The sequence below is a fragment of the Trichogramma pretiosum genome, unplaced genomic scaffold (assembly GCF_000599845.2).
Source record: "Trichogramma pretiosum strain Unisexual culture from Peru unplaced genomic scaffold, Tpre_2.0 scaffold6, whole genome shotgun sequence".
Lineage (NCBI taxonomy): Eukaryota > Metazoa > Arthropoda > Insecta > Hymenoptera > Trichogrammatidae > Trichogramma > Trichogramma pretiosum.
The window spans coordinates 2,819,379-2,845,239 of record NW_019641678.1 but is presented as its reverse complement, the minus strand read 5'-3'; the positions used below and the strand labels follow the sequence as shown (position 1 = coordinate 2,845,239).

Sequence of the window (25,861 nt, the reverse complement as noted above, 5' to 3'; positions counted from 1 at the left end):
ATGAGTCCCAAATGAAACAATGTTTCTAAATGTCACATATTCAAAAGGAAATTGGATTTTTCGAATTGTACCATAAAAGAACTCTCAATATGTAATACTAATAAATTTTAATTCTGAGCATACGCATACTGTAACAAACTACTGACATACTGTCAAAAAATTTTTTTAGAGGTTAGTAAACATTGTCCTTATTGAGCAAAACCATAAATAGTATATAAGTTACCTCTAGATAGCGCGTGCTCGAATTTTCGAAACTCACGAGAGAAAAGGCAAAGTTCTAGTCATAAGTACATGAGAAACTATACATTATACATTCGAATAGTGAAAATGAAAAATATTTTCACTTCTATAATTCTCGTTGTATTGGAGAATAGGAAGTATTCAATGTATTAGTACCACAAAATTCAAAATTGGATAGCTACTTCGATTTACGAGATTTCCACCGTACTTATACTTGTACTTTGAAAATGCAAAAATTCAACTACATCGGATTTATCGTACGTCACACAGTGTGTCGTATCATACGAACGACGAATCGCGGGTGGATTTCCGAGTGACGTATGCATGCATGACACTCTAGCTCAACGCTATACTGTACATAAGCGACGCGACGCGTTCGCAGCTTGAAAGTACAAAGCGAGACAGAGGGCTGACACAAAAAATTGCAGTGTGTATAACTAGATGCGCGACGATTGAAGAGTATTGCGGATGCTGGCTGCTTTGTACCCAGAAGGATATAATTAACAAGTGGAAAATGTTTCACATTTTTTTGCGCGGAATGAGCAACATATTTTTACATCGCGTCGTTCTCTCTTACTCTCTCGCGCCTTGACGTCATTCTCCGCGCGCACAGCCCTCGCGCTCGACGCTCGAAATAAAATATAAAAAAAAGGTCTTGAACTTGCGCCTCTTGCCCTCGCTTCTCCTTCTTCTTATTCTTTTTATTTTTCAAGAGTGCGCTCGCGTTTTTCTTTTTGAGAATATCTTTGAATTAAAAATTGATCCTTCTTCAGGAAAAGAAAGCGAGCTAAGGGCTCGACTGCTGTGCACGTACTAGATGAAAATGCAAAGGGTTGAACGTAGGATGATATAGCTTATAAAGGTTCAGACAAGGACGCGTAAGTCTACATACATAATACGTGCGTGTGGGTGTGGTATTTTTGTGGCCCTGTGCGAACGAATCGCACTCCAAGCTGTAGGCGCACAGCGAGGCGCGATAGGGAGTAGTAGTCGATGTACGATATAGTATGCATTATATACGATAGCATATCTGCGTGTCTGCGGCTATATAAACTTGTTGAACGTCTCGGCGCGCTACACGCAAAGGGCTAATTAGTCTAGAGTGTCTGGCCTTATATATACATAGATGCGTGTACAGCACGAGTCAAGAATGAAACGATTCCTGCGGTTCCGACAAACACACGTACACAGGCACATGCAGGCTCGTGCATGTATGAGCCTTTGAAGTTGCCCCTTTTACCTGTACCGAGCCATATCAACTAGTCGTATATGGAGTACCGCAGTAGAGTGTACACGACGGCCTTTTGGGCGATCGTTCAGATTGATCAGTGTATAACGCGCGGCGAGCTCAATCGCTTGTACGATGATGGCGTATAAACACGAGGAGAGCGTAAGCGATGAAATCGTGCGCGCTCGAGCTTCAAATGGCTCTATATAATAATAATAATAATAATGACGATATACGAAAACACGTATATATTTCGCTCTAATCTTTGATCGATATACACACATGCCGAAGCGATGTGCGACAATAGCGCGTCGCGACAATATTATAATGTAAGGTGCATCGCTGCGGCTATTTTCGTTGGTATCCGACCCTGCTTTTATAAACTTGGCGAGCTTTTTTTGTTCATTCGCGTTCTACGACCTTTTGCGAAAGAAAAGAAAGGAGGAGAAAGAAACGCTTTTCTTTTGTCGTATCAATACGATTTATACGAGCATTAGACCATATGAATATCAAATGTGTAACAAATCAATTGGATATAAAGGGAAATTAAACGAACGCGTTAAAATATTGCACGATTGTAGGAAACCCTTTAAATGTGAAATTTGTCAAAAATCATTTCCAGACAAGAATAATAGACACATAAATGCAGTACATAATCACAGCAAACTCTTCGAATGTGACATATGTCAAAAATCATTTGGATTCAAGGCTGACCTCAAAAGACACTTACATTCAGTACATGAACGAAGAAAGCCCTTTGAATGTGATATTTGTCTCAAGTCATTTGGATACAAGAATGTACTCAAAATTCATATAAATACAGTACACAATGCAGTAAAGGCTTCGAATGTGACATTTGTCACAAATCATTTGGACTCAGATGTAACTTCAAAAGACATATAAATGGAGAGGAGTACATGATCGAAGCAAACTTTTCAAATGTGACATTTGTAAAAAATCTTTTGGACAAGAAACCACCTCAATAAACACATAAATTCAGTTCATGATCATAGCAAACCCTTTGAATATAATATTTGTCATAAATCATTTGAATACCAGTTTAATTTTAAAAGGCACATGATTTCAGTATACGATCGGAGCAAACTCTTTGAATGTGATAAATGTGAGAAATCATTTGGACGAAAAAATCACCTCACAGTTCACATAAATGTAGTACATAAACGTATCAAATCGTTCGAATGCGAGATTTGTCACAAATCATTTAGATATCGGCATACATTATATTATCACATGAAGTCAATACATAATTAAATTAAGCCTTTCGAATGAACATCTGTCACAGATTGTTTACACAAAAAGTTTATCTCAAAGTTCACAATGAGGCAATACATGATTGAAGCCAATTCTTCAAGTGCTAGAAAAAATATTTACTCAAAGAACATAATGAGGTTACACAATCGGAGCAAACCATAGGAGTATGAGATCTAGTGGAGACATTTGAATGAAGACCTTTTGAATCACACGTTTACGCTTTGAAATGTTGGAAAATCTTTTTACATGAATATCTTCTAGTTTTGTTAAAGACAATAAAATATTTTAAAAGTCTATTAATTTTTCGTAACTGTGAAAAACCTTTTTTTCATACCTTTCGTATATAAACTCTATAAATATTAATACGGTTTCATGTTCCATCTGTATTTCAAAATATTTCTGATAAACCCATTTTTCAAAGCCCAATGAATTAGTTAAGCATTTCTCAAGTACTATTAATGTACTGGTAAAAATTCTAATACAGCAAATTGAATATTCGTTAAAAAAAGCTCTATAAATAGTGACAAGCCAGCGCATTAGATGTCGATTATTTTTTCGTCTTGCTGATAATCGTTATATTGAATGCATCATTTCATATAACATATAAATTCGTACAAGTATTCGTCCAATTTTCCTAGTGTACATGCTTTTTATTTCATCTACGTGAAATTAAAAAAAAAATTAATTTTCGTGTTTTTTTTCTTTTTCAACAATTCATACTCAAGTAACGAATTTTTCTTTACAAAAGTTATCTTCAAAAAAGTTTTTCCCACGTGGCTTGCCTCAATTTTCGACGAATTACGCGCACAAACGATAAGCACTCGAAACTGTGACGCAATCACGTATCAAGCGCGAAAGCGATATCTCCTCCAAATACGCAACTGGAGGACAATCGAACGCGATCAGCTATTAAACGTAACACGTAACCCGTGAATATATATCTGTATTATATCGTAGCGCCTCGTTCTCAAAGCAGCTCTCTTATTCAAAAAGGCTTGCAACACTATAAGCGCCTCTGTGTGCGCAGCTATAGCGGCAGCTATGCCACGCGAGTACATAATTGCAAGGATTCGACGCGGGTCTATGTGATCGCGTATACGCGCACACACACAGAGTTCGTATTTACTTATTTAACTCTCTCACGCGCGCACGTCAGTGCATGACTTCCTCGCTTTTTCTCTCCTCTCCATCGAACGAAGTGCGTGCTTGCAATCGATTGCGCGCGTCGATGCGAAGATGACTCTTTTAGACCAAACACATATCTGAAACGCGGGCAGCAGCTTCGTCGATCGCACGGGAAAACGCGCGTTCCATTGAAATCGGAGCGCAAAAAGAGCGAGAGAGGCTGCTGCTGCTGCTGTATTACGCACACACGACTTTGCAAGCTCGACTCTTGTAGACGATATATTCGGATCCGTAATCGGGTAAAAACTGTCGGAAAGCTCGACTCTTTGCAGTTCTCTATATTTTGGCGATATTATATATAGCGTTAGGCGTGTATATACACACTCACACAAAAACTGCAGCCGATATAATACGTAGGCAAAGAATTTCTGCGATGCTCCAATTTTGCCCGAGTTTATTTTCCGCGTCGAGCCCTTTTCAATTCACACATACAACATACGCAGTATATAAAGCGAGCTACGCGTTTTTGTTTCAAAGTTCGAGAGTTGTTTCCCCAATAGCTGCTCCTATAATTGGACTACCTCGCAGCTACTGCCGCTGCCACACACCTTGATTTCTCTTCTTCGCAAAGTGTGAGCGCGTTGCCGTATCGACGCGCGAGGGGATATATTCAATTTGCAAGCTTGGCGCGCTTGTAATGTTCGCAATTTTCGTTTTCCAATCTACGTAACGATTGATTTTCTTCGGGTGGTTCGACGAAAATCTCGTCTTTCGCTCCGAATATAGAAAGAGAGAGAAATGGTTAGTGAATACCGTGCTTGATTTCGAAGTTACACAGTGATTTCTGTATATCTAGCTCTACCCGCAAATGTGTGTAGAGTGAAATAATCAATCTGCGATGAAAAGCTAGATAATCACCGATTTATCTTATTCGTGTTTTTTTTATTTACATTGCAACATAATTTTGCAACATAATTTTGGGAGATAATCGAGATTCAGTCTTTGTGTTCAGCCAATTTTTTCGAAAATTTCTCTCTAGCGTATACCCGAGCGCTTAGATGTTGTTCAAATTATACTCACCGAATGTAATAGTCAAAGTTTTATACACTATTCGACGAGCCGTCATTATTACTTATTACCTTAAAAATCGATATCTAGCAAAATGGACTGCATTATCGTCGAATTTGCAGTTGCCAATGCCAATCGACCCAACACCGAATCACCGCAGCTGTACGATGCAAAATTTCATTTTTCAAAATATCAACATCTGTATTGTCGCGCCTGTATTGGTTTATTGAATTGTATGTAAAATTTATCAAGCACCGGCCATATAAATAAATCGTATATGGTTTTAGCAGAACATTTCGCTCGCAGTCGTAACTGCATCATCGGTTCTTCTATCAATTTTTTTAATACAATTATGTTGGAAATATTAAATGCATTTTAAATGACCTGTAATGAAAATTTAACTGTTTCAAATAATTTAAATCAGGTTTCAAACCACTTTAAGTACGATAATATTTAAGCGTTTAGCTTACCCAAATCTTTGTAATGTGCAAGTGGCAATGTAAAATAAGCGGTTAAAGCAGAACCTCCTAAATGTACCTAGGTTGAGCATTTCTCTCGCCGTTTCATCTCATTTTACTAGGATTATCTTAAAATTTTGTCCATCTGGCACTGACTAGTAATTTTCCCAAAATAATTTTGGAATAGTGGGGTTGAAACTAGTATATATGCACATGCTCGCAATATCCTGGCCGCTTGTAGGAACTATCATCCACGAACCAACTTCTAGCAGTAGATTGCCACAACGTAGGTACACCAATATGACGGCGTACGTTCGGAGATAAACATGCGTTTCAATGGTATAATCTCGTTTAAACTTATCATAGTCGTGTTAAATTATCCGCAAGTGTGAGGTGAAAACAATTACTTTTTACCTGAACCTCCAGGAAAGCCGTGAAAATCGAAAGATTAAGGGGTTTTCGTTCATATTTAGCTATTCGAACTCATATCGCGGCCAGTAAGTTTACCAGCGTTAAACTTGACATTTTTTACTGACGCTTGAAATTGTTTTTAACATGTGTTATTATACTTCCGTCTAATTCGTTAAGATATTATGATAATTCCCACAGAATTACATACGCATGCGTTAGCTCGCACCAATCCTTATATCATTACAATTGTGACTCTTAATATACAGCAAGGAGTCTCGAGCGAACCGCATTACATCACGAACCCAACCACACACAACTCCTGAAATCGTCTCTCTCAAAACTCGATTTTGCGCCAAGTGTATAATATTTATCCCTCGAAAACGCGAGCAGGCAACAACTTTTGCCAAGAGGCACACACACACACACAGACACACTCACAATATAGCTGCATGTATATAAAGCGCAGCACGCCCGCCCGCTCTCTCAGGTGCGCACTCGCCCCGTTAGCTCGAAGTTAAATAGAATTTCTCAGTCGTTGCACGAAGTTGTGTGCTGTGCTCTATATACTCGCGTCGGTATATACCTCGAATAAGGCACATTCACAGGGAGAAAGTGAGGCATGCTTCGAAAGCAGCAGTGGCAGTTAGGTAGCGGCAGCAGCAATTCGAAGTATATATAACTTATTCTTGCCGACCCTCAGGGGGGAGATCTCTCTCTCTCCCTCTCAACGTGTATAGGCTTGCGAGCAATATGGCTCGTCGAGCTTCTCGCGTCGATCGATCGTCTAAATTCCAGCTCAGGTATATACACACACACACATAAACTTCTTTATACCAAACGTACTCCGCGGTGGCAGCTATATCTGCGAAAAAACTGACGCATTTTCTTACCATATATGACAGCTCTAGTCTTTTCATATGTATGAAGGTGCGAGATATACATACAGCTACGTTGATGCTACGCACGTGTCTAGCTCGGAAATGGCACAGATATATCGTCGTCCTGCGCCTCCTTTTACTATCTCGACACAAGTCCTTTACGCTGTGTATTGTTCGGCCAACTTCCATATGTCGGAGCGGTTTGAACTACTTTCAGCGAGTCGGCGCCAGCGAGGATGCGGCCAAAACCATTGGATTTATGTGCCACGATATAAACATCGATCAAGGTGTTGCTCCATCGCACGGCATAAAACTTACATAGCATCGGTATACACGAAGAAAGCTTCCGCTCTAATCTGCCTCAACGCTACTGCTCTTTTTATTCATACGAAGAGAGCTTTTATATTCGTATACGTGTAGGCGAGGAAGAAAAAAATTAAATGCACATTTTGCAGTATTTCCTAGAAATTTAGTTTTTACAAAAAAAAAAAAAAAAAAGAAAAAACAACATTCAGCCGAGAATGTTTGAAATACATAACAGAAGCACACGTGCTCGTTAGCCGTTGTTAACGTTAATTCTTGGCACACAGCACGACCACCCACGCTTTCCGAGACTGACCGAGCTGCAGAGCAAGAACTGATCTACAGCATCATATAGATATATAAGTATGTTATACTTGTGCCTGGGTACGAGGATATACATTCTAAAATTCGTTTCGTATCAAAACAAAATTTATCTTCGTTAACCGAGTCGTATTTGATAGTGAAATTTTTGATTCCATCGACAGATGGAATATTGGAAACTCGCAAGTGTCAATTAAATTTCATATTAGGATAAACTCAAACCATTTACACACTTTGTGTTAACTTCTGCGACTTTGACTGAAGTAACTCGTAGAGGGATAGTGAACTTGTCGTGAAATATCAGTACACAGTATTGAAAAATTTTAAATTGTAATGCAATTAATACAAGAAATGAATAGAACTGGGTAGTAAAAAAATATGTAAATAACGAAAATATGAACAAATACATACTTAAACAAATAATGCTCGTATAGATGTTCAACAGATGTCGAACCATTCCACCTACCACTGACCCATTTGGTGATCGTGTAATCGACGACGAAAAAGCGAAACAGAGAAGCTTTTGTTTTGTTACATTAACTCTACCTAACTCCACTACACATCGGGCATAATATCTCGAATGCTACATCCGCGTTTTTATCTGTTTGCTGCAACTATTACGCACACGCATACAGTAGTTATATAATTAAAAAAAGCCATTAACGAATTGCCGACTACGAAAGGTGGAGGAGGAGGTGCCGCGCGTGCCGAAGGATTGTCGTGAATATATAAAGCACATTCCTAGGCAGCATTAATTAAAGTGTCTCGAAAAACGATGTTTCAATTAAATTATAATAAAAGTGTGTACACGCATACATAGCTCGGCGCGCGCTGACAGCGCAGCGCAGTGCAGCAGCTGCTGTAAGTGAACTTCGCATCGGGCTTTTATGCAGCGCAGAAATGTACTCTTGAAAAAGTCTCGATGCGCGCAAAGCTGAGGACAGAGAGAGGGAGAGACAAAGAGAACGAGGGAAGATAGAACCGCAAAAGCGAAAGAAAATAAAAGTAAAGAGAAAAAAGGCTTTAAAGCGTGATAGAAAAAGCTTATAGTTGTCGCGTGCGCGTGCGAAGTGCTCGAGCGCGCGCGAAACAAAAAAACAGGAAAAAAAGAAAAACGAGAGGAAAGGAAGAGCTGCTGGCGTCAAGTGCAAAATGAACGCGCGGGGCCGAGTCGTACATACGCGTGTGGTATATAAGGCTACAGAAGAAGCACACGAGAGTCGTTTTGCGGTATACAATACACAGCGCTTAGAGAGAAAACTGCAATATCCCCCGTTCTTTCTGAATACGTATAGTGGATATTGCATAAACGAGAAACGCATTCGAAAAAATGTCGAGTGCCCGCGTATGTGTGTGTGTGTGTGTATATCGCGAAGTTGCTTCGGTTTACGTAGACTTTCTTTGCGTAAATGACTCAAAATTGCCAAAGCAGCTTCATAATTCCTGTACATACGAATATGTGTATGTGTAATACGTCGACGGGGTGATTCGTATCCGTTACATGAATTAGCAAGAGAGTCTGCGGTTTTTCCTGCTACCTTTTTTCTATTTATTCTCTTTCTTGCCTCTTCTTCTTTTGGCGTCGAAATACATAACACATATATCGACTCCCTTTGTGGAAGAACGAAGTCTCTTTCGCGCACGTGTCAAATCTAGACTTCTTATGTAGACATGTAAGAGAGTGTATAGTGTGTGGATTAAGGTATAGTTTGGTAGGATGGCCGCAGACGTACAACGAATTTCGAAGATGATACTGCCGGCAATGACCAAAATCCTCTGGACATATTTTCTTGACTTATCCTTATTCATCCTTTTCGCTACTTGAATATTCTTTTTATTTCCTATTCAATATTAAATATATAAAAAGATTTTTCACAGAGAAATCAGAAGTTTCATATCAGTTGCAAAGATTTCTTTCTCGAGATTTTTGAAAGAATTGCTACATTTTTATTAAAATGCCATAAAATGATTGGAAATAAATTAATTAAGTGAAAATGGAAAATGTATTTGATAGTAATTAATGATCAATTAAAAGCTTTAATAGTGATAAATTGTCAATCTGAAAATAATTAATTTACTCGATCTGCTAATAACTCTAATTTTTCAATTAAATACAAGATAAGATAATAAACTGATTTATTAATACTTGTTACAATTTAAAATGAGCATTAAAATAAATCCCAACACGCGAAGTAACGAAAATGCTATGTTTGAAGGAAATCATTTAATTTCTGTGCAAACTAAGAGAGACCATGAAGTTTGTACAACTTTGGCAAATAATGTCAAACTCACCAGTAACATTACTGTGCGCTACGTGCGTGCATGAATTTCAATGCTTTACAGTGCTTTGGTGTAATTATATTACTTTGACTGCTGATGGCGTTTTTTGATTAGCTACTTTAAAGTCTTATCTCTATCGTCTCCGTCAGAAGTCAATGTAAAATTCTTCACATTCAAAGTCATTATTGCAATGCGAGTGAGTTTTTGAATAACGATCAATAAGATAAATGAATTCAAATAATTATTTATAAAAAAAATGTAAGAAAATTAATTTTTGCATTCAAAAAAGATGATGAAATAAACAATGAAATAAGAAATTTCTACCAATTGATGAGATAATATATATTTGTTTTCAATACATTTTTTATATTCAATTTAAATATAATACATTAAAAAATCATAATGATGAAAAAGTAATACCATCATAGACGTTTTCTAATGAATAAATCCTGAAAAGAAATGATATTGGACCGCATCTCAACAGCTAGGTTGGCCGAGCGGTCTAAGGCGCCAGATTTAAGCTCTGGTTCCCGTCTGGGAGCGTGGGTTCGAACCCCACACCTAGCAAATCTTTTGCGCTTTTTTTTCGATATCTCTCGGTGTATTTTTGTCACGTACATTATTTTTATTGCATTTTATTTATTTAACGATGTAATTGTAAAGTGAATCAATAGATAATTTGTAACAATTAAAACAAGTATAACGTGAATTCATAAATAATTGAAATAGTTCGCAAAAGAGTATTAAAAAATTTTCGACGTTGATAATTTTTGTTATCATTTACTTTCATCTAATAGACTTTATTAAGTATATTTTAATTATTAACATATAACATTTTTTAGTAATAATTAGATGAAAGTTAACGTAAAAAACTAATTAGTTACCCGCGAAGGATTTTTATCTCTCTTACAAGAAACAAGGCGAAGAAAAAAAATGTAATACGCCCATAGCGCACTGGTCGGGATTACAGCTGATTGAAACGAACTCGAGTACAAAGGGCAGCCGTATCGCTATGACGCGCAGCCTCTTTTCTACATCAAGTCCGATATTCGTGCGTCTTAATTGAAGGAGTTAATTAATTTCTTGGCTACATGAGAAGAGTTTTTACGAGGTCTTGTAAATTTCTCTCGCGCTCGCCGACTCTGCGCTAATTTAAAATTAGTTGATAAATAAGCGCACGATGTATTATATAGTTCATACTCAGCCGAGTGTCTAACTCGCAGACAAGGCGCGTAGTTCTGTTAATTATTTCGCGAAATTTGTAATAAATATACTCAAGGCAAGTCTCGCCCGTTGTATGCGCGCGCGCTAAGGAGAAGAAGTATTATACATAAATCATGCAGATTCTCTTCGAAATTTCCATTTCTCAACCTTCCGTCTGCGAGTAAATAATAATACGACTGCAGCGAGCTTTGTCGGAAATCTCAGCAGGTTCCGAGTTGGTATGTGTACTATCCTTATTGTTCTCGAGATTTCGAGGCAAAGGAAATGGAATCATATAATTAATTTGTAGAAAAATAAACAAACGGAGACTAAATAAAGAAAGTAACGAACACAAAAAAATGTTGAAGGAAAAGAAGGAAAAATAGCTCGTTCCATACATAAAGAGATAGAGAGAGAGAGAGAGACGTAATCTGTTAAGCTTTGTAACAATTGTATGGACTGTAAAGCAATCATTGAGAGAGGCGGCCTGCACTGAACGGACACAGAGAGAAAAGCTCTCTACGGTCTCAAAGTCTCTTTTGTCGGTATACGCTGACTGACTTACTGACTGACTGGAGGCTGTATAAGCAGCATCAAACTCGCGAGCAGCTTACAATACGTCAGTTTCCTTTTTTCTTGTTATAATACCGCTTTATAACAGCGCGTAAATATACAAAAGCGCGCGGGACTCGGGCGCGTATATACCTAACATACAGATATATCCGCGGTGCACACATGCCTCGGAGCTCGATTACATTGAGGTGATATACCTGCTCGCGCGAGAGCCCGACCACCCACGCCTAAGAGCAGCAGCTATAATATAACGTGCGTGGCTGATGCTGCTGCTGCTGCATTGCTGAGCGGGTCGATTCGCGAGTGGGTTGCAATAACTATTCTCGTGCGGATCCTCCCATCCCTAACCCATCTCACCCCCACTACTTCTTCGTCTTCTTTCGTCTCTCTGTGTTTATGTGTTGCTGCACACACACACACACACACATGCTCTCCCGCGACGACCAGCAGCTTCATTCCAGTTTGCTTTTTTTTTCATCGTCTCAATTTTCTTTTGTCGCGCGGACGTGAGAGAAAGTGAGAGAGAGAGAGAGAAAAGTGTCGAGATGCGCGCGCTTTAATAAGCTTTGATTTTAAACGGATTATTATCCGTTCGTGATACGAGAAAAGCAGGCTGAGATTTCGCAAAACGACTCGAGCGATTCTTTCTCTATCTTCTTTTCTCCTTTTTTTTTACTCCTTAATAGGAGTTCAACCGTTCTATGTGTGTATAGATACCTCGAGCTCACTATCTTTCTCTCTCTCTCTCTTTAATTATCCGACTGTGCGCTATTCTTCGCTTATCGAATTACTTTTTATCCGCGAGTTTCTCCCGAGGAAATACTTGTTGAAAATTTTCCCTTTTTATTCCCTTCAGGTTTTTTTTCGTTCTCATCGGATTAAGAAAACATTTGTACTTTTAATATTTATCAGATTAAAACAAAATTTTTTTTTCTCCTGGTCGAGAATATAAAAGAAAAGGTAAAATTGGTTTAGACTAGCAGCACTGAACTGTATAATTGTATCGTTGTAGATGCTCGTCACACGACAGTTTAATGCGAAAATTTCAACGCGTCAAAATCAAACGTATATAATCAGGATTTTGACGAATAAATTCAACGATAATTACGTCGTTTATACATAAACGATTGACTAATCAATGCAACCATTAGCGATTCGGCAGCATTCTGTGCCATTATATATGAACGAGATAACGTCGATGTGAGCTCGAATACAAGCTCGAATTCTACTCTTTCTAATTTGGTTTTCACGCGTGTGACGATAAATCCGCAACTTGATTACCATCGACGCGATCATTCGATCAATTTTCATCATAAGTTTGGTCGCACGTGTAATATAATGATAATAATTCGTCGAGCCTTGTCAGCGTCGATCCGCACGTGTGCGTTATAAAGGCAAGAAAAAAGTTTGATTAACTTTCGAATCTTCCTCGACCCGGAGCTCCGATTGATACGTTCACTTGGCGAAATCAGCGATCCTTTCGTCGAGATTCGATTCCGATGAAGCTCGAGGAAACTTGCGTCTCGACGTAAGTTTGTCTACTGGTCGATGGGAAACGATGGATACAGATCATTAATATAACAAAACATATTTTTGTCGTGGATATTAAAAATTATAAGTGAAGCAGAAGGTTTGCGATCGCGGGGGATCAATGCTCGCCCTCTTGCCGTGACATAACGTACCAATGATAATAATCGAGATCCTGCCTACGCGTTATATACATTGTATTCTACCGTTATACGCGATGTAAACGATCGCAATACATAAGTGAAAGAACAGAAACGCGGATATGTATCGTTGCTACTTATACGTGCACATAATACACGTCCATATAGACTTGAACTCCGCTATGTATTACTCGCCGTGCGCGATCGCCGACTTATTTATTTTTTATTTTATAAACACAGCAGGTGAAATGCACACGCAAGTGTGTGTACGGCGCGCGCGAGGCCAGGGTTACATATCGCGCAAATGGACGCAATTTGCGCGATGGCTGGAGTGCAGTGCAGAGCCTGCGTGGCACACATATACACTTATACATGAACGCGCACACACTCGTACAGTAGTACACGTACGTTCGAGCTCTCCTCTCGCCTCGACGCGAGGAGGAAAAGCTGCAGCAGCAACAGCTCAGCATTCAAAGCAGCAGTACGGAGGAAGCTGCCTCTTTTGCGGGCTCCGTGAGCGTGGGCGGACGAGGACGCGCTTGCGCCTCGCAATACTACTCTCTCTCTCTCTCTCTCTCTCTCGCTGGTACACTACATACCGCGAGGATATTTTTGCATCGATGGTTTCGCTCTCTCTCGTTGCTCGTAGTAGTAGCTCGAGCGGGAAAGAGCGGCCACGCAGCAGCACCACCTCCGTTTATAATACACACCAACAATAACGTGTCTCTGCAATTATCGACCTGTACTCTGTAGCCGCGGATAGCTAGCTAGGCACCTATAAAGGCTTTGAGCAGCTAACTAAGCACCCGCCTGCGGCCATCGGCAATTTCACCTTAAAAACCTCTCGAGGCGACGACGACGACGAGCTTTTTCTACGATGCAACTCGACCCAATGCTAATACGCGTCACGCGTAATGCGATACAGTCGCTCAACGACGACGACAACGAGGCCCAATCCATTTATTATCACGTATATATGTACTCGCGGCTCTCAAAGCGCCGCCAATCGACTCGAATTCACCACACGAGCGTTTATGTATATACTAGACGAAAGAGGATCTAGCTACAGTTGATTGTCGATGCGACGAGCTAGCTGAGCGAGGCGGATGAATCGCACGCGCGACGCCCGATGCTCCTCTATATTTGGGTCAATTGCACCCGGGGAGCTTTCCTATGTATATATACGTATTGTATAATAGAGAGCGAGTCTTTAACGCTGTGTGGAGAGAGAGAGAGAGAGAGAGCTTCAAAGCTCGCCGCTTACGCTCGCTCAAACGAGTATATTACGTAGACGAAACAAATACAGACGACGGGCGACTGACGGCACAGACCGACGCTTTAGTCAAAGATTTTTCACGACGCGAATGCCTGCCAGGCATGTATGACCCCGCAGAGCCGACGCAACGGACCCAGACGTTATTACATGTATGTATACACAATATATATCTCTGTGTATATTTACGTGATCTTGTGTGCCTCGAGCGATCGCCACGCGCGGCAGGTATAAATGTGTACAGGGGCTCAGTGACTCGAGTTAAAAGTAGCCTTACCTATTGTGCGACGAATTCCGTATACAGTAGGATAGACCAATCCAATGAAGCGATCTTAATTGGCTGAGAGCGTGCGAGCTCCCATTTATTCGTACACGCACACATAGACCGAGCGATAATTCCTTATCTTTGCCCGAATTAAATTGCATAATGCTAGACTACCGTTGAGACGCTCTTGTATCGTTATATATATATAAACGCCGCGCACAGAATAAAAATGTAACATTTACAAACGCGTATGTGTAAAAAAAAGCTGCTACCACGATACGGACTGTATAACTGGCCTCGCGTGTCCAAGTCTATCTATATTACTTATATACTACTCGACTCGACGCGAACAAAAAATGTGCGCCTCTATCCTCTCGGTATATTAATTTCTTTGTTTTTTTTTCATTCTCTAGATCTACCCCCGCGTATATAGTTTGAGTCGTGTGCGCGCACAATAAAAAAAAAAACGAGCCATTCGAGAATTGTCCCATGCACTCGTCTATATTTGTCCCACTGTCTCTCTATCGCGTTTATTATATCAACGCGCGGTGGGCCGCCGTCGCGCTCGTGCGAGCTTTATTATGTAACATACGTATAACATCGCCAGCCGCGGCTATGCTCACCTTTTCACAGTAGGGTTTTTAATGAGCTTTCGCCGAGCGAGAATTTATAAGCCGTGTTTCCCTATGGATACCGTAATAAAATGTATAATAATACGCGTGGGCAGCAGCAGCAGCTCTTTCTCTCTTGACTCCGATGTATATATGTGTAACGAGCGCGCAACAGTTTCAATTTTCTTCTCTCTCTCTCTCTCTCTCTCCTCGTGCTGGCCACCCCACGACGACCCCTTCCTCCTCTTTTGCCTAAAGCCCTTATATAGGATATAATGAATCTTATCTACCGACCGAGGCGTACGTAGATATACATCTCTCCCTCACTCTGCGACTTATATGTAAGTCGAGTGTAAATCCAGTTTGAACTTTGCCGACCGGAGCCCTATACCTACGTGTACCTACGCTGTACAGGTATACACCTTGGCTACTGGGCTAGAGCTATATATCGCTCGAGAGTAATCACTGAAAATTAATGCTGGTACGTAACTGGCCGCTGCCGACGACGGCTCGTTTCCTATTCTCGTTTGTTTTCTCTCCAGCGTGTTTAACTTGTGATTACTGTTTGGATTTTCTTCGTCTGCGTACTCAAAATTCTAGCCGTGTGCAATGAAAAATCAAACGTTGAAATTAAAGTAACTGATACTGCACTTTGTTTAAAATACTTTAACACGACATTTTTGAAGAAAATAAATGTATCATTATCTTTTTTTACATTAATAGCACAAATATGCACAAAAATGAAATAATATACTTTGATATTTAATTGAAAACTGAACGAAAAAGATTCAATTCTATAAACTCAAACTTAAACAATGCGATTGAGCATAAATGGTATACTCAATCATAGTTAAAACCAGCATCTACCACTAAATGGGGAGTACCTTTATCTATAGATCTGTAAGTGGCAAAGTCAAATAATAATATAAGTACAGAAGGATTTTTTTTTCATTCATGTTTGATATTGCGATTTACGATTTGAAGCAATTCGAGAGACGTTGCTGTACTGAAAGCTCGATAAGACTTGCCTTTCGCCGCGGGGGTGAGATTAATTATATCCAAATTAGTATTTCAAAGTTAGTCATTCCGATCTTGGCAAATTTCGAGCATTCTAAGACGAAGTTCCAACATCGGTGACAGTTTTCAAGCTATATATCTCAAACATTCGCTTTCTTAAATCACGCTTTAAATTTATGCAACTCTCTCCCTCTCACTTTGGCTTACGTAGCCATCCATGGGTGCTATTATTATATGTACATAATGCTCCGTCGAGGTAGTAAGAGCAGAGCCGTGTACGAGCTATAGCACCCCAAAGTTTCCTCGTTCGGCTCGTATTATGCGCAGCTCGTTCTCGTTCCTCGGGCACACGCCGCCCCCGGTTAAACATTAAAACTACGCTCACGAGTGCTTGTATAAAAAAAAGAGAGAGAAAAAAAAACGGTCGGCCATCGGATGATGAGGATCATCGTTGCAGCGCGCGCGTCGTGCAAGCCGTGTCGCGCGTACTCGCAAAAAATGCCAGAGATTTTCAATGTGTCCGAAGAATTTCGCTCACTGTAATGGCAATTCCTCCTGCTTCTTCTTTTTTTTCACTTTCAAAGTACAAAGTTTCCGCGCGAGTGCATGTCGTACACGGCAAAAAAAAACGAAAAAAAAGCAACAACGAAAAAAAAAAGGAAACAGAAAGCTGGGTAGAGAAACGAGGTCAAAGCTAGTGTTCGTTATCGCAAGTACGCTCGTTGGGGGGAGCAGAAAAAAAATCGTCGTCGAGAGAGAGAGAGGAGGACGAGGAGAAAACGGGCCCTCGTGTACACGTATATACTCGAGCTTATAGCCCCGTATACATTTATCGCGTACATCCTGCTCTTATACTCACTCGCTAGAGCTCGAACTCTTTATGCGACGTGCATGCATGCAAGAGTCAAGTGGACGTGGGCACGAAAATGCGTCAAACGTGAAAGTCGCGCGCACAAGAACCCACACCCTTGCCTCTTTTAGCGCAATACCTTTCGAAATAAGCCGTAATAAAATTCGCTCTTGATTTTTTTGGAAAAGGATATGCAACAAACAAAAACTGATTAAACGAGTACGGATAGAGTTGAAAATTGTTACGAGTCGTTTGCAGTATCTCGAAATAAGGGAGAGAGACAATATCGGATCGCTCTTGTCTGTCCGGGCTACAGGACAATGTCGATCTATCGCCGCAAGAAATATGATGAACGCGTCGAGGCTGACTTGCAACTATACAATACGTACGTACCACCACCGTAATGAAACGTCGTTGGACGATTGATACCCGACACGTCGTCGTTGTCGTTGTGTATCGCACACAGCTTATTTATATCGCGAACACAGAATCGACTCTACATATAATCGAGCGACATCTCGCATTTGAGTTATTAGCAGGTAGTGGCCGCACGGTATCGCGCTAATCATCGTCATCGTCGTCGTCGCATGTGCTCAACGATACGCGCGCGCGACGACGACTCATGCTCGTGAATATAATACACAAGTATACAGGTATATATAGTATATAAAAGAGGATGTATGGCGTGGGGAGGAGGAGGGGGAGTGAAACAGGGTGTAGCAAGTAGCAGCAGCAACATCAGCTCGATGTATGCCATTAATCAATCGCGAGGATAGAGACTCGCTTGCTGGGCTGCAGCAGCAGCAGCAGCAGCTAGTAGTGCACGCTATAGTTCCGCGGGCTGTGTCTGACGTCAGCTGCTAGTAGTATGACGTCGCTTCGATCAGCCGATAGGTGCATGCAATATAGCAGCAGCAGCATCGTGCCACATTACGCGACACTTCGGTATTATACATAGGAAGCTAACTACTTGTACTCGCCGTGTTGCTTATTTTTTTTTTTTTTTTTTTTTTTTTACCGTATTACATACTTGACGGAGTTTTTTTTTTTCGTCTCTCTCTTTGCTTACTGCCTTTTTATTTATTGTACACTACACGGCGTGGGCCCTCCCTCTCTCTCTCTCTCACTCTGTCATTTTTATTTTTTATTTTACTTTTTTCAAATTTGTTTTATCGAGTCGCTGCAGTTTCACGCGACGGACCATACACGCGCTCATCGCCGATAAAGACCTCGTTTTTTTCGTTATTGACGTATCGATTTTACGGGTTGCGCGCACTCGTTAAATATCGTTATGCGCGGCCGACTGCTCGTATACGTTCGCGCGCGCGATTGATCGATGCCGATCAATTCGGCGGCGTTCGCTCTGGCATTTTTTCTCTCTCTACTTTTTTTTTTTTTTTTTTATCGATACAAACAGGACGACAAACGAGAATGAAGTGCCTGCTGTTGTGTTGTCGCGCGCGTGATTCCTTCCGATTTGTCGCGGGGGCTTCGCGCGCAGCTGCCATATACAGTGTTTGTTCTTTTTCACTTTCACATTACTCTCTTCTGTCGGAGAGACTGCAATTTTTCATTCCGCTCGCGCGGCGTATGTGTAGATATACCTATAGGTACGTATATGAATATAAACTTGCGCCAAGTTATATATCGAGCTGCGCAAATACGCGCGGTATGTAAAGTTATTTTTGGAACGCGCGACTAGATCGCTTTTTTTACAGTACTTACTGTATACGCAATGAGCCGAGACTATATTTGCATCGAGAGATTCGATCCTTGTGCTCGCGCACCTTTGCATGCGGCTAGGTACTACATAACACATAAACAATTTGAAATTATTTTATTTGTGTGTGCTTATTGAATAAAAAAATTGTTGTTTCTTTCAAATTTATTTAATTAAATGATGTGGTAAATCTACAAAATTCAATAACCCCGGACATACAACAAATGCTTTAAATATGCTTATTGTCATCAAGACGTTATTGACTGAATTGTTTATTATAAAAAGCAAGAAGGCAACGCAATAAAAATAAATCTACTGGTTAGCGATACTTTTTTATTTTATTTATTTCATAACAATAAATAAAAAAAACTTTTGAGCATACATAATATTACAATTTTGTTAAAACTTGTTTAGCCCTCATTGGTTTTTTATTATTACATTTTATTACGTTTGTTATAAGATTTTCGTTGCTATTTTCAGCATGTAGCAAAGTCTAGGCACAAATCTCAGCCAGTATTCTTATCCCTTAAAACTTCTGATTATGTACTGTATTTATGTGAATTTTGAGGGTACCTTTTTGTCCACATTATTTGTGACAAATCTCACAAGCGAAGGGCTTATTGTAATCATGTACTGTATTTACGTGACGTTTTAAGTCATTTTTTAGTCCGAGGGTTTTGCAAAATTTATCACATTCAAAGGATTTGACACGATCATGTACTGAATTTATGTGAGCATTTAGGTGACGTTTTTGTCTAAATGATTTACGATAAATATCACACTCGAAGGGTTTGCTACGATCGTGTACTGCATTCATATGCCTTTTGAAGTTACATCTGAGTCCAAATGATTTGTGCCAAATACCACATTTGAAAGGTTTGATACCATTATGTACTGCACTTATGTGTCTTTTGAGGTCACTTTTCAGTCCAAATGACTTTTGACACATCACATTCAAAGAATTTACTCCGATTATGTACTACATTTATATGAAATTTGAGGACACTCTTGCATCCAAATGATTTGTGACAAATCTCACATTGGAAGGGTTTGCTATGATCATGTACTGCAATTGAGTGTCTTTTAAGTTTACTTTTTTCTGTAAATAGTTTGCGACAAATATTACATTCGAAAGGTTTACTATGATCATGAACTGTATTTATATGAATTTGAAGGGTACTTTTTTGTCCAAATAATTTATGACAAATATCACATTCGAAGATTTGGCTCTGACCGTGTACAACATTTATGTGTTTTTTCAAGTTTTTCTGGCATCTAAACGATTTTTGAAAAATATCACAATCAAAACGTTTGCTCTGATAATGTACTGCATTTATGTTAGTTTGTATGTTACGTTGATAAGTAACTGATTTGTGAAAAATCTTACATTTATATGGTCTAATATCTTTATGTGCCAAGTTGATATTTGTTTTTGAATTCGTTATTTCTTTATAAGTTTTGACTTTATAGATTTGAGTAGTTTTTCGAAATATTTCATCCTTCTTGTATTCTTCAATTATCGATCTGGGATTTTTTTGAAATTGACAATTATTATGGTAATCAAAATCTTTTTTTATCAAAACAATTGGACCTTTTTCATTTCGGGTTTCTAATTTCCCTACAGGCGAATAACTCTGATACTCAGATTTGCAGATGCAAGTTGAAAGAGACTTCAGTTTAGGTTCAACATCTTTACGCTCGCAATCAATGAATATTTTTTCATTCAAATAATTTGCCTGGTTTTGGTTTTCTATTTTTACGATGGGTTGCAAATTGTGATACTCAGATTTGCAGATTGTTGTCGATAGAGATGTCGGTTCAAATTGACTGTTTTTCATTCAAATTCTATGGATAGTTTTCTATCTACTTTTTCTTGTAACCAATCAGCCTCATTTATGTGGTTGACCTAAAATTAAAATTGTATAATAATTTTCAAAAAAAAGAAAAAAAGGATATTTTTTAAAATGTCGAACTCACTGATGATTGATTAAACGTGAATGTTCCCATAAGTTTTTTACTTCGCAAGAATTCTCCGAATCGAAATTATAATTGTTGCTTGCATCTGACCAAGTGTCGTTCAGCTCTCGCTTAACACTGAAAAATAATAAATTTTGATCGATCGAGTTTCAAAAAATATCATGAGTTTTACAAAAAATGTTATAGACCTAACTACGACATTGCTACTTTCCATCCTTCTTATAAAATCACAGAAAATTTTCACGATAGTCACTGAAAAGTATTCGAGGTTATGTGCCTCGTGCTTCGATTTCACTAATTTGTAAACACTTGCTGTTACAAAAATAGAGTTCTCTTTGCACGCAACTGTTTGCACTATTCATACATTAGCGAGATTTATTATAGCGATTGTGATAGCTCCTTGGCGATATTTCCCCCTCCAGCATCGACTGACCATAAGCAGTAACACAATGCCTTACTTATAGAGGGACTCGTATGTCGTTTGAAACTGCACCGAAATCGTATAATGAAAATAGCATTCATTCAGGCGCAAATTTTGTTTACACATGCATATTTTTTTCGTAAAATATCTATTAAGTTACTTGTATAAGTAGAAAAAAATCCACCAATCAAGAAAAAACATAGAAGCACATTTAACGAATAAATACATGTATTTCTATCCGAATTTCTTTCGTCGTGTATGACACATTACTGCTAAACATATTGGTAATAGTATAATGATTATGATGAGCGTAATAATAACACGTGTCGATGGCGATGGTGCTGAAAAAATCATTTTCAAGTCAAGTTTTACAGCAATTAACCTTATTACTCGGCGTTGAGCGTATTATAAAGTGTCGACGAGTGCAGCGAAAACCGCAAACTCTATAGAGCTCGGCCTCGTTCGCCGTTATATAATATTATGCTCTTATTCGTGCACACATATAGCGTTAAAGGATTAGGTTTATATTCACTTAATTGCAGCTCGTTCGCTCGCCTTTGAGCTTTTAGCGCTTAGTGTGTGTATAATATTTTCGAGAAAGCGTCGTCATCGTCGCTCGAGAATACATATATCTGTAAGATGCGAGCTTGCGAGCTTCTGCACTGCCACGGGCAATTATTTTCCATGAATTTTCTCTGCGCCAAGATACGCGCACGGCGTGAATATATATGCACGCGTATACATAGAGGGTTAACACGTGGAAAGCGAGCTTCGAAACGAGCTTAATTTAATTTGCTAGATCGGAGGGGGTGGTCGGGTCAGCCAGGCAAAAAGGAAAACGCGCGTGTTGTTATAACGTGTGTGCACACATACACACTCACACACAATGAAAGTATATACGCGCGTCGCTATTAAATAGACGAAGGACGATACACACGCCGATGAATAGCCTTGATATCGCGCTGCGATGGAATTCAAGCGCGGACAGCAAACGGAAAAAGAGCTGGAGAGCTTAATGACGCGATATCGAGCTACAACATCGACGATGCCCGGCGATCTCGACTAGCATCATCGACGCGCATCGGTGTAAAAAAGAGAGAGAGAGAAGAAAAAAAGATGCGGACGATCGGTATATAGGAAATATTATAGCTATATGTGCATTAGACGAGAAGAGCCAGTGCAAATGGGTGGGGCAAACACTAGACGCTGCACGGGCATGACCTCGCGTGGCCGTGTAGTTACATCTATATCGCTACCTCAGCTGCAAGCTGCAACTTATGTTTACGTGTGTGTGTGTGTCTGTGTGTGGTTCGTATACGCAATGAGAGATATCAGCAATTGCATCGCACACGCGTACTACTCTCTCCGGGCCATACGTAACGCTACATATACGCGAAGCTCTCCCTCTTGATCACCAGGTGTTCAGCTGCACAGTACGAGAGAAAGACTTATGTATACGCAGTTGAAGCGGTGGCAGCTATATGCTCATAGCCGAGCGGTCGAAAGCTTTGTACGTGTATAGAAAGTATAGATAGGCGCGCCTGCGCTAGTCCACTCCTGATGCTGCTGCTGCTCACGCGTACATAAGATATAGCATAGAGAGAGAGAGAGAGAGAGAGAGATAGAAAGAGACTAAAAGAGCTGTATCGATTGGATTCGTATATTATACGGGCGAGCTTGCGGCCTGTACGCGCTCTGCTGCTCGTATCATACGTATATCTGTTTTTTCCGCACGAACTCACGCACACATCCGCTTCATTGATTCTCCGCGTGTATCCGCGCGTACATCACATGTAGCCGCGCGCAACAGCTAAAAAGCTCGAAAGAGAGAGAGACAGGAAAATAGGTAGCGGTTGGGTTGGGTGGCGAACGCAGAAATTTTGCGACGCGATGCTCGTCACGCTGTAGTACAATTTCGTGCTTTTATTTATCATCGATGTATCAAGGCCATCACGATCTTTATACATTCTAGAGCGCGCGCGATGCTGCGATGACGTTTCCAAACGATCTCGTAAATGAGGTCGTAAATGGAGAAAGGGAAGCTACAAAAAATTGAAATAAAAGCTTACGTGATCGATCCACCAAGGATGAAAATGGAAAACGGCTCGAGACACAAAGATATGATCGGTATGACAATTGTAAAACTAAAGGGATATAATATTGATAAATTATGATGAAACTCTCACGATGCCGTGGACAATTGCGTTTCAGTGGACACACAGGCAGGGACAATCGGCATGCCACAGGTTGCGAGCAGCTATCATATACACACCTCCCTCCTTTCTGTGTCTCTCTCGCCACCGAATATCATATACCTACATCCATTGATCCTTTGGCCGCACCGTGCCATTCAATAACAGATTTCCCACCCACGCACCTGCATCGCAAATTTCTATGGGTGTGCGTGCGGATAACGGCTCTCGAGAGAGTACCTTGCTTGGGTGAAATGCTCAACCCTATTAATGACATGATAACCAAAAGATGACAGTTCAAAATGTTTTTTTGGACCAATTATGTTAAAAATATTAAAGGCGGTTTGTGCGTTAATTAAACTGTTTCAAAAAATGTAGACTTGTTGTCGAACACTTCAATTAGGATAATTTTACTTTGAACCTCCACCACAAGGTGGCAAATAACTTTATTTGTAAATATGCAAGTGTTAAAATCCAAATAATTATATAAAACTGCTATAAATTGATGCCGATGAACAGTAATAAGTTTTTTCTCTTCGTGAACCGAACGCATGATACGTACATTACATTGCACAGGGCGTGTAACGAATACAAATTTGCTCCTTCTCTTCCTCTCGCTTTCTATCTAGTTCCCCGAGTCGCGCATATAAATAAAAGCGTTGGCAGTTTACGTGGCGCGATTCCTCGATGCAACACGACGCTCCATTTGTTGCGCACGACTTCGACGCGCGTTCAATGCAGAGCTTGCGCGCGCGCGACTTGCGAACTTTGCTTATTCAATAATACACGGCTTTCGAATCGAATTTGATCGATACTTAAAGTTTCCCGTATATTTACTGGACCATGTATTGGGCGCGATTTCGTGTATATCAAATCCGCCAGCGGTGGAAATTCGATCCAAGATTATTTTTCTGTACATATCGCGCGGTGAATATAATATTGAAAAATTCGACTCGACGCGGAGAACTAAATTCGCAGTGTAAACATCGGAAGATTGTTTGATTCGCGTGAATATGAAAATCGACGGAACTGGAGAGATTTACGTGATTGGAAGGATCATGTGCGTGGATGTATTCGGAGGGATCAGTATGAAAATTACTTTGCTTATTCTTTTTCACTCTTAGTATATATCGAATACGCAGCTCGAGAAAGTATGTGTGGGGGTGAAAAATAGCTTTGTTATATAGTATATAGTGCAGTATCGATAGCACGTGAATGCGAGTTATTTATTTCGTACAATCCCTGATAGAAATGCTCAACATTTCATGACAAGTTTTTGGACAACGTAAAAGTTTCTTAGATGCACTAGACTGCTCTTAGAACTAGACCTGTAACAATTAACAGTGCAATATTTTTTCTGACATTTCAATTTTATATAGCGCTCCAAGTATTTTTTTTTTTGCTATTGAACGATCTCTCAATGACTTAATGAATTTCAAATCACAATTTCGATTACTTGATGAAGGTCACATAATGAATAGTCTTAAAGAATGTCTATCGAGGAGCGCGCTCGCTCTGGCATATACACTTACTTTCACTTTGCCACTTGCAGATTTACACATACACACATGCTCGCCATCTAGTGATGGAATTTTAAACTTGTACTATCATATTCAAAGTGGTTAAAAATTAACCTGAATTTTTTGAATTATCATTTCCGGTCATTTGAAATTCGTTTAATGTTTGTAACAAAACTCACCGAAGCGCCAATAAATGTATAGTTAAATATATCAAAATATTTCAAATGATAATTTTGTGGTCATTAACCCACACTATTAATATTCAGCGTCAGGGACAAAAACAAACTAACACCATTGACTTTTCTCCTTTTTGAATTAAAAAAAATACGCGGGTAAACTCTGAAAGATAATAATCGCGCGAACACCGTTCCAAAGCTCGCGAAATGAGGAGGAGCTATTATAATTCAAGCACGTGCGTGAGCTGCGCGCACAGTCGCGCACGATGTTTTTAACTTGGCGAGCAACATAAATATCGCCGTTTCAAGTGTTTTCTCGTTCGCGTATATACATAGTTCTCGTGGCGCTTTTTCATCCTTTCCTGCGACATTTCATTTATAAAAGCACATATGCCCGGAGTCGTATTATAATAGAAGCCAACCTCGTCGTGTTATCTCGTTGAGCCAATCGAGCCGTGTGTGTATTTATAATCCCCGAGCTTTTTTATTTTCAATCCATGCCATTCAATCTGCGTACTATAAATATAGAGAAAAAAATATTTCATTCTCTTATCTTTTAATAGCGTTTTTATTTCTCGTGTATAACTGAAGTGGGGCTAGAACTAATTTTTCGTCCTTTCTTTTTTAGAGTGTCCGATGTCGGACGACGGCATGGAGAGGTTCGCGTGCCCGACTGCCGACGAGATGGGTCGATATCGCTGCATAGACGATCACGTGCTCTGCGACGGCTTCCTCGACTGTCCCGGCAGCGAGGACGAAGACAGGCATGCCTGCTTATTTTACAAAACCGTAAGTATATTTATGAATTATTA

The 25,861-nt window shown here is 39.8% G+C and overlaps 1 protein-coding gene, 1 long non-coding RNA gene and 1 other non-coding gene across 4 annotated transcripts in view; 2 read left to right on the top strand and 1 right to left on the bottom strand.

The window, feature by feature from the left end:
* Positions 1–25,861, top strand: part of LOC106652324 (putative uncharacterized protein DDB_G0288537) — a 43,668-nt gene that overhangs the window by 15,009 nt on the left and 2,798 nt on the right. For both annotated transcript variants that reach the window (XM_014371215.2, XM_014371214.2), the window contains one exon: positions 25,678–25,838. In XM_014371215.2, the coding sequence (XP_014226701.1) occupies positions 25,678–25,838 (161 nt within the window). The remainder of the gene's footprint in view (positions 1–25,677; positions 25,839–25,861) is intronic.
* Positions 10,068–10,151, top strand: Trnal-uaa. The gene has a single exon. It is a non-coding gene; the product is annotated as a tRNA-Leu (tRNA).
* LOC111694092 lies at positions 19,949–21,070 on the bottom strand. Its single transcript, XR_002763562.1, has 3 exons — positions 20,929–21,070; positions 20,741–20,857; positions 19,949–20,669 (listed from the first exon to the last, which is right to left on the bottom strand). It is a non-coding gene; the product is annotated as an uncharacterized LOC111694092 (long non-coding RNA).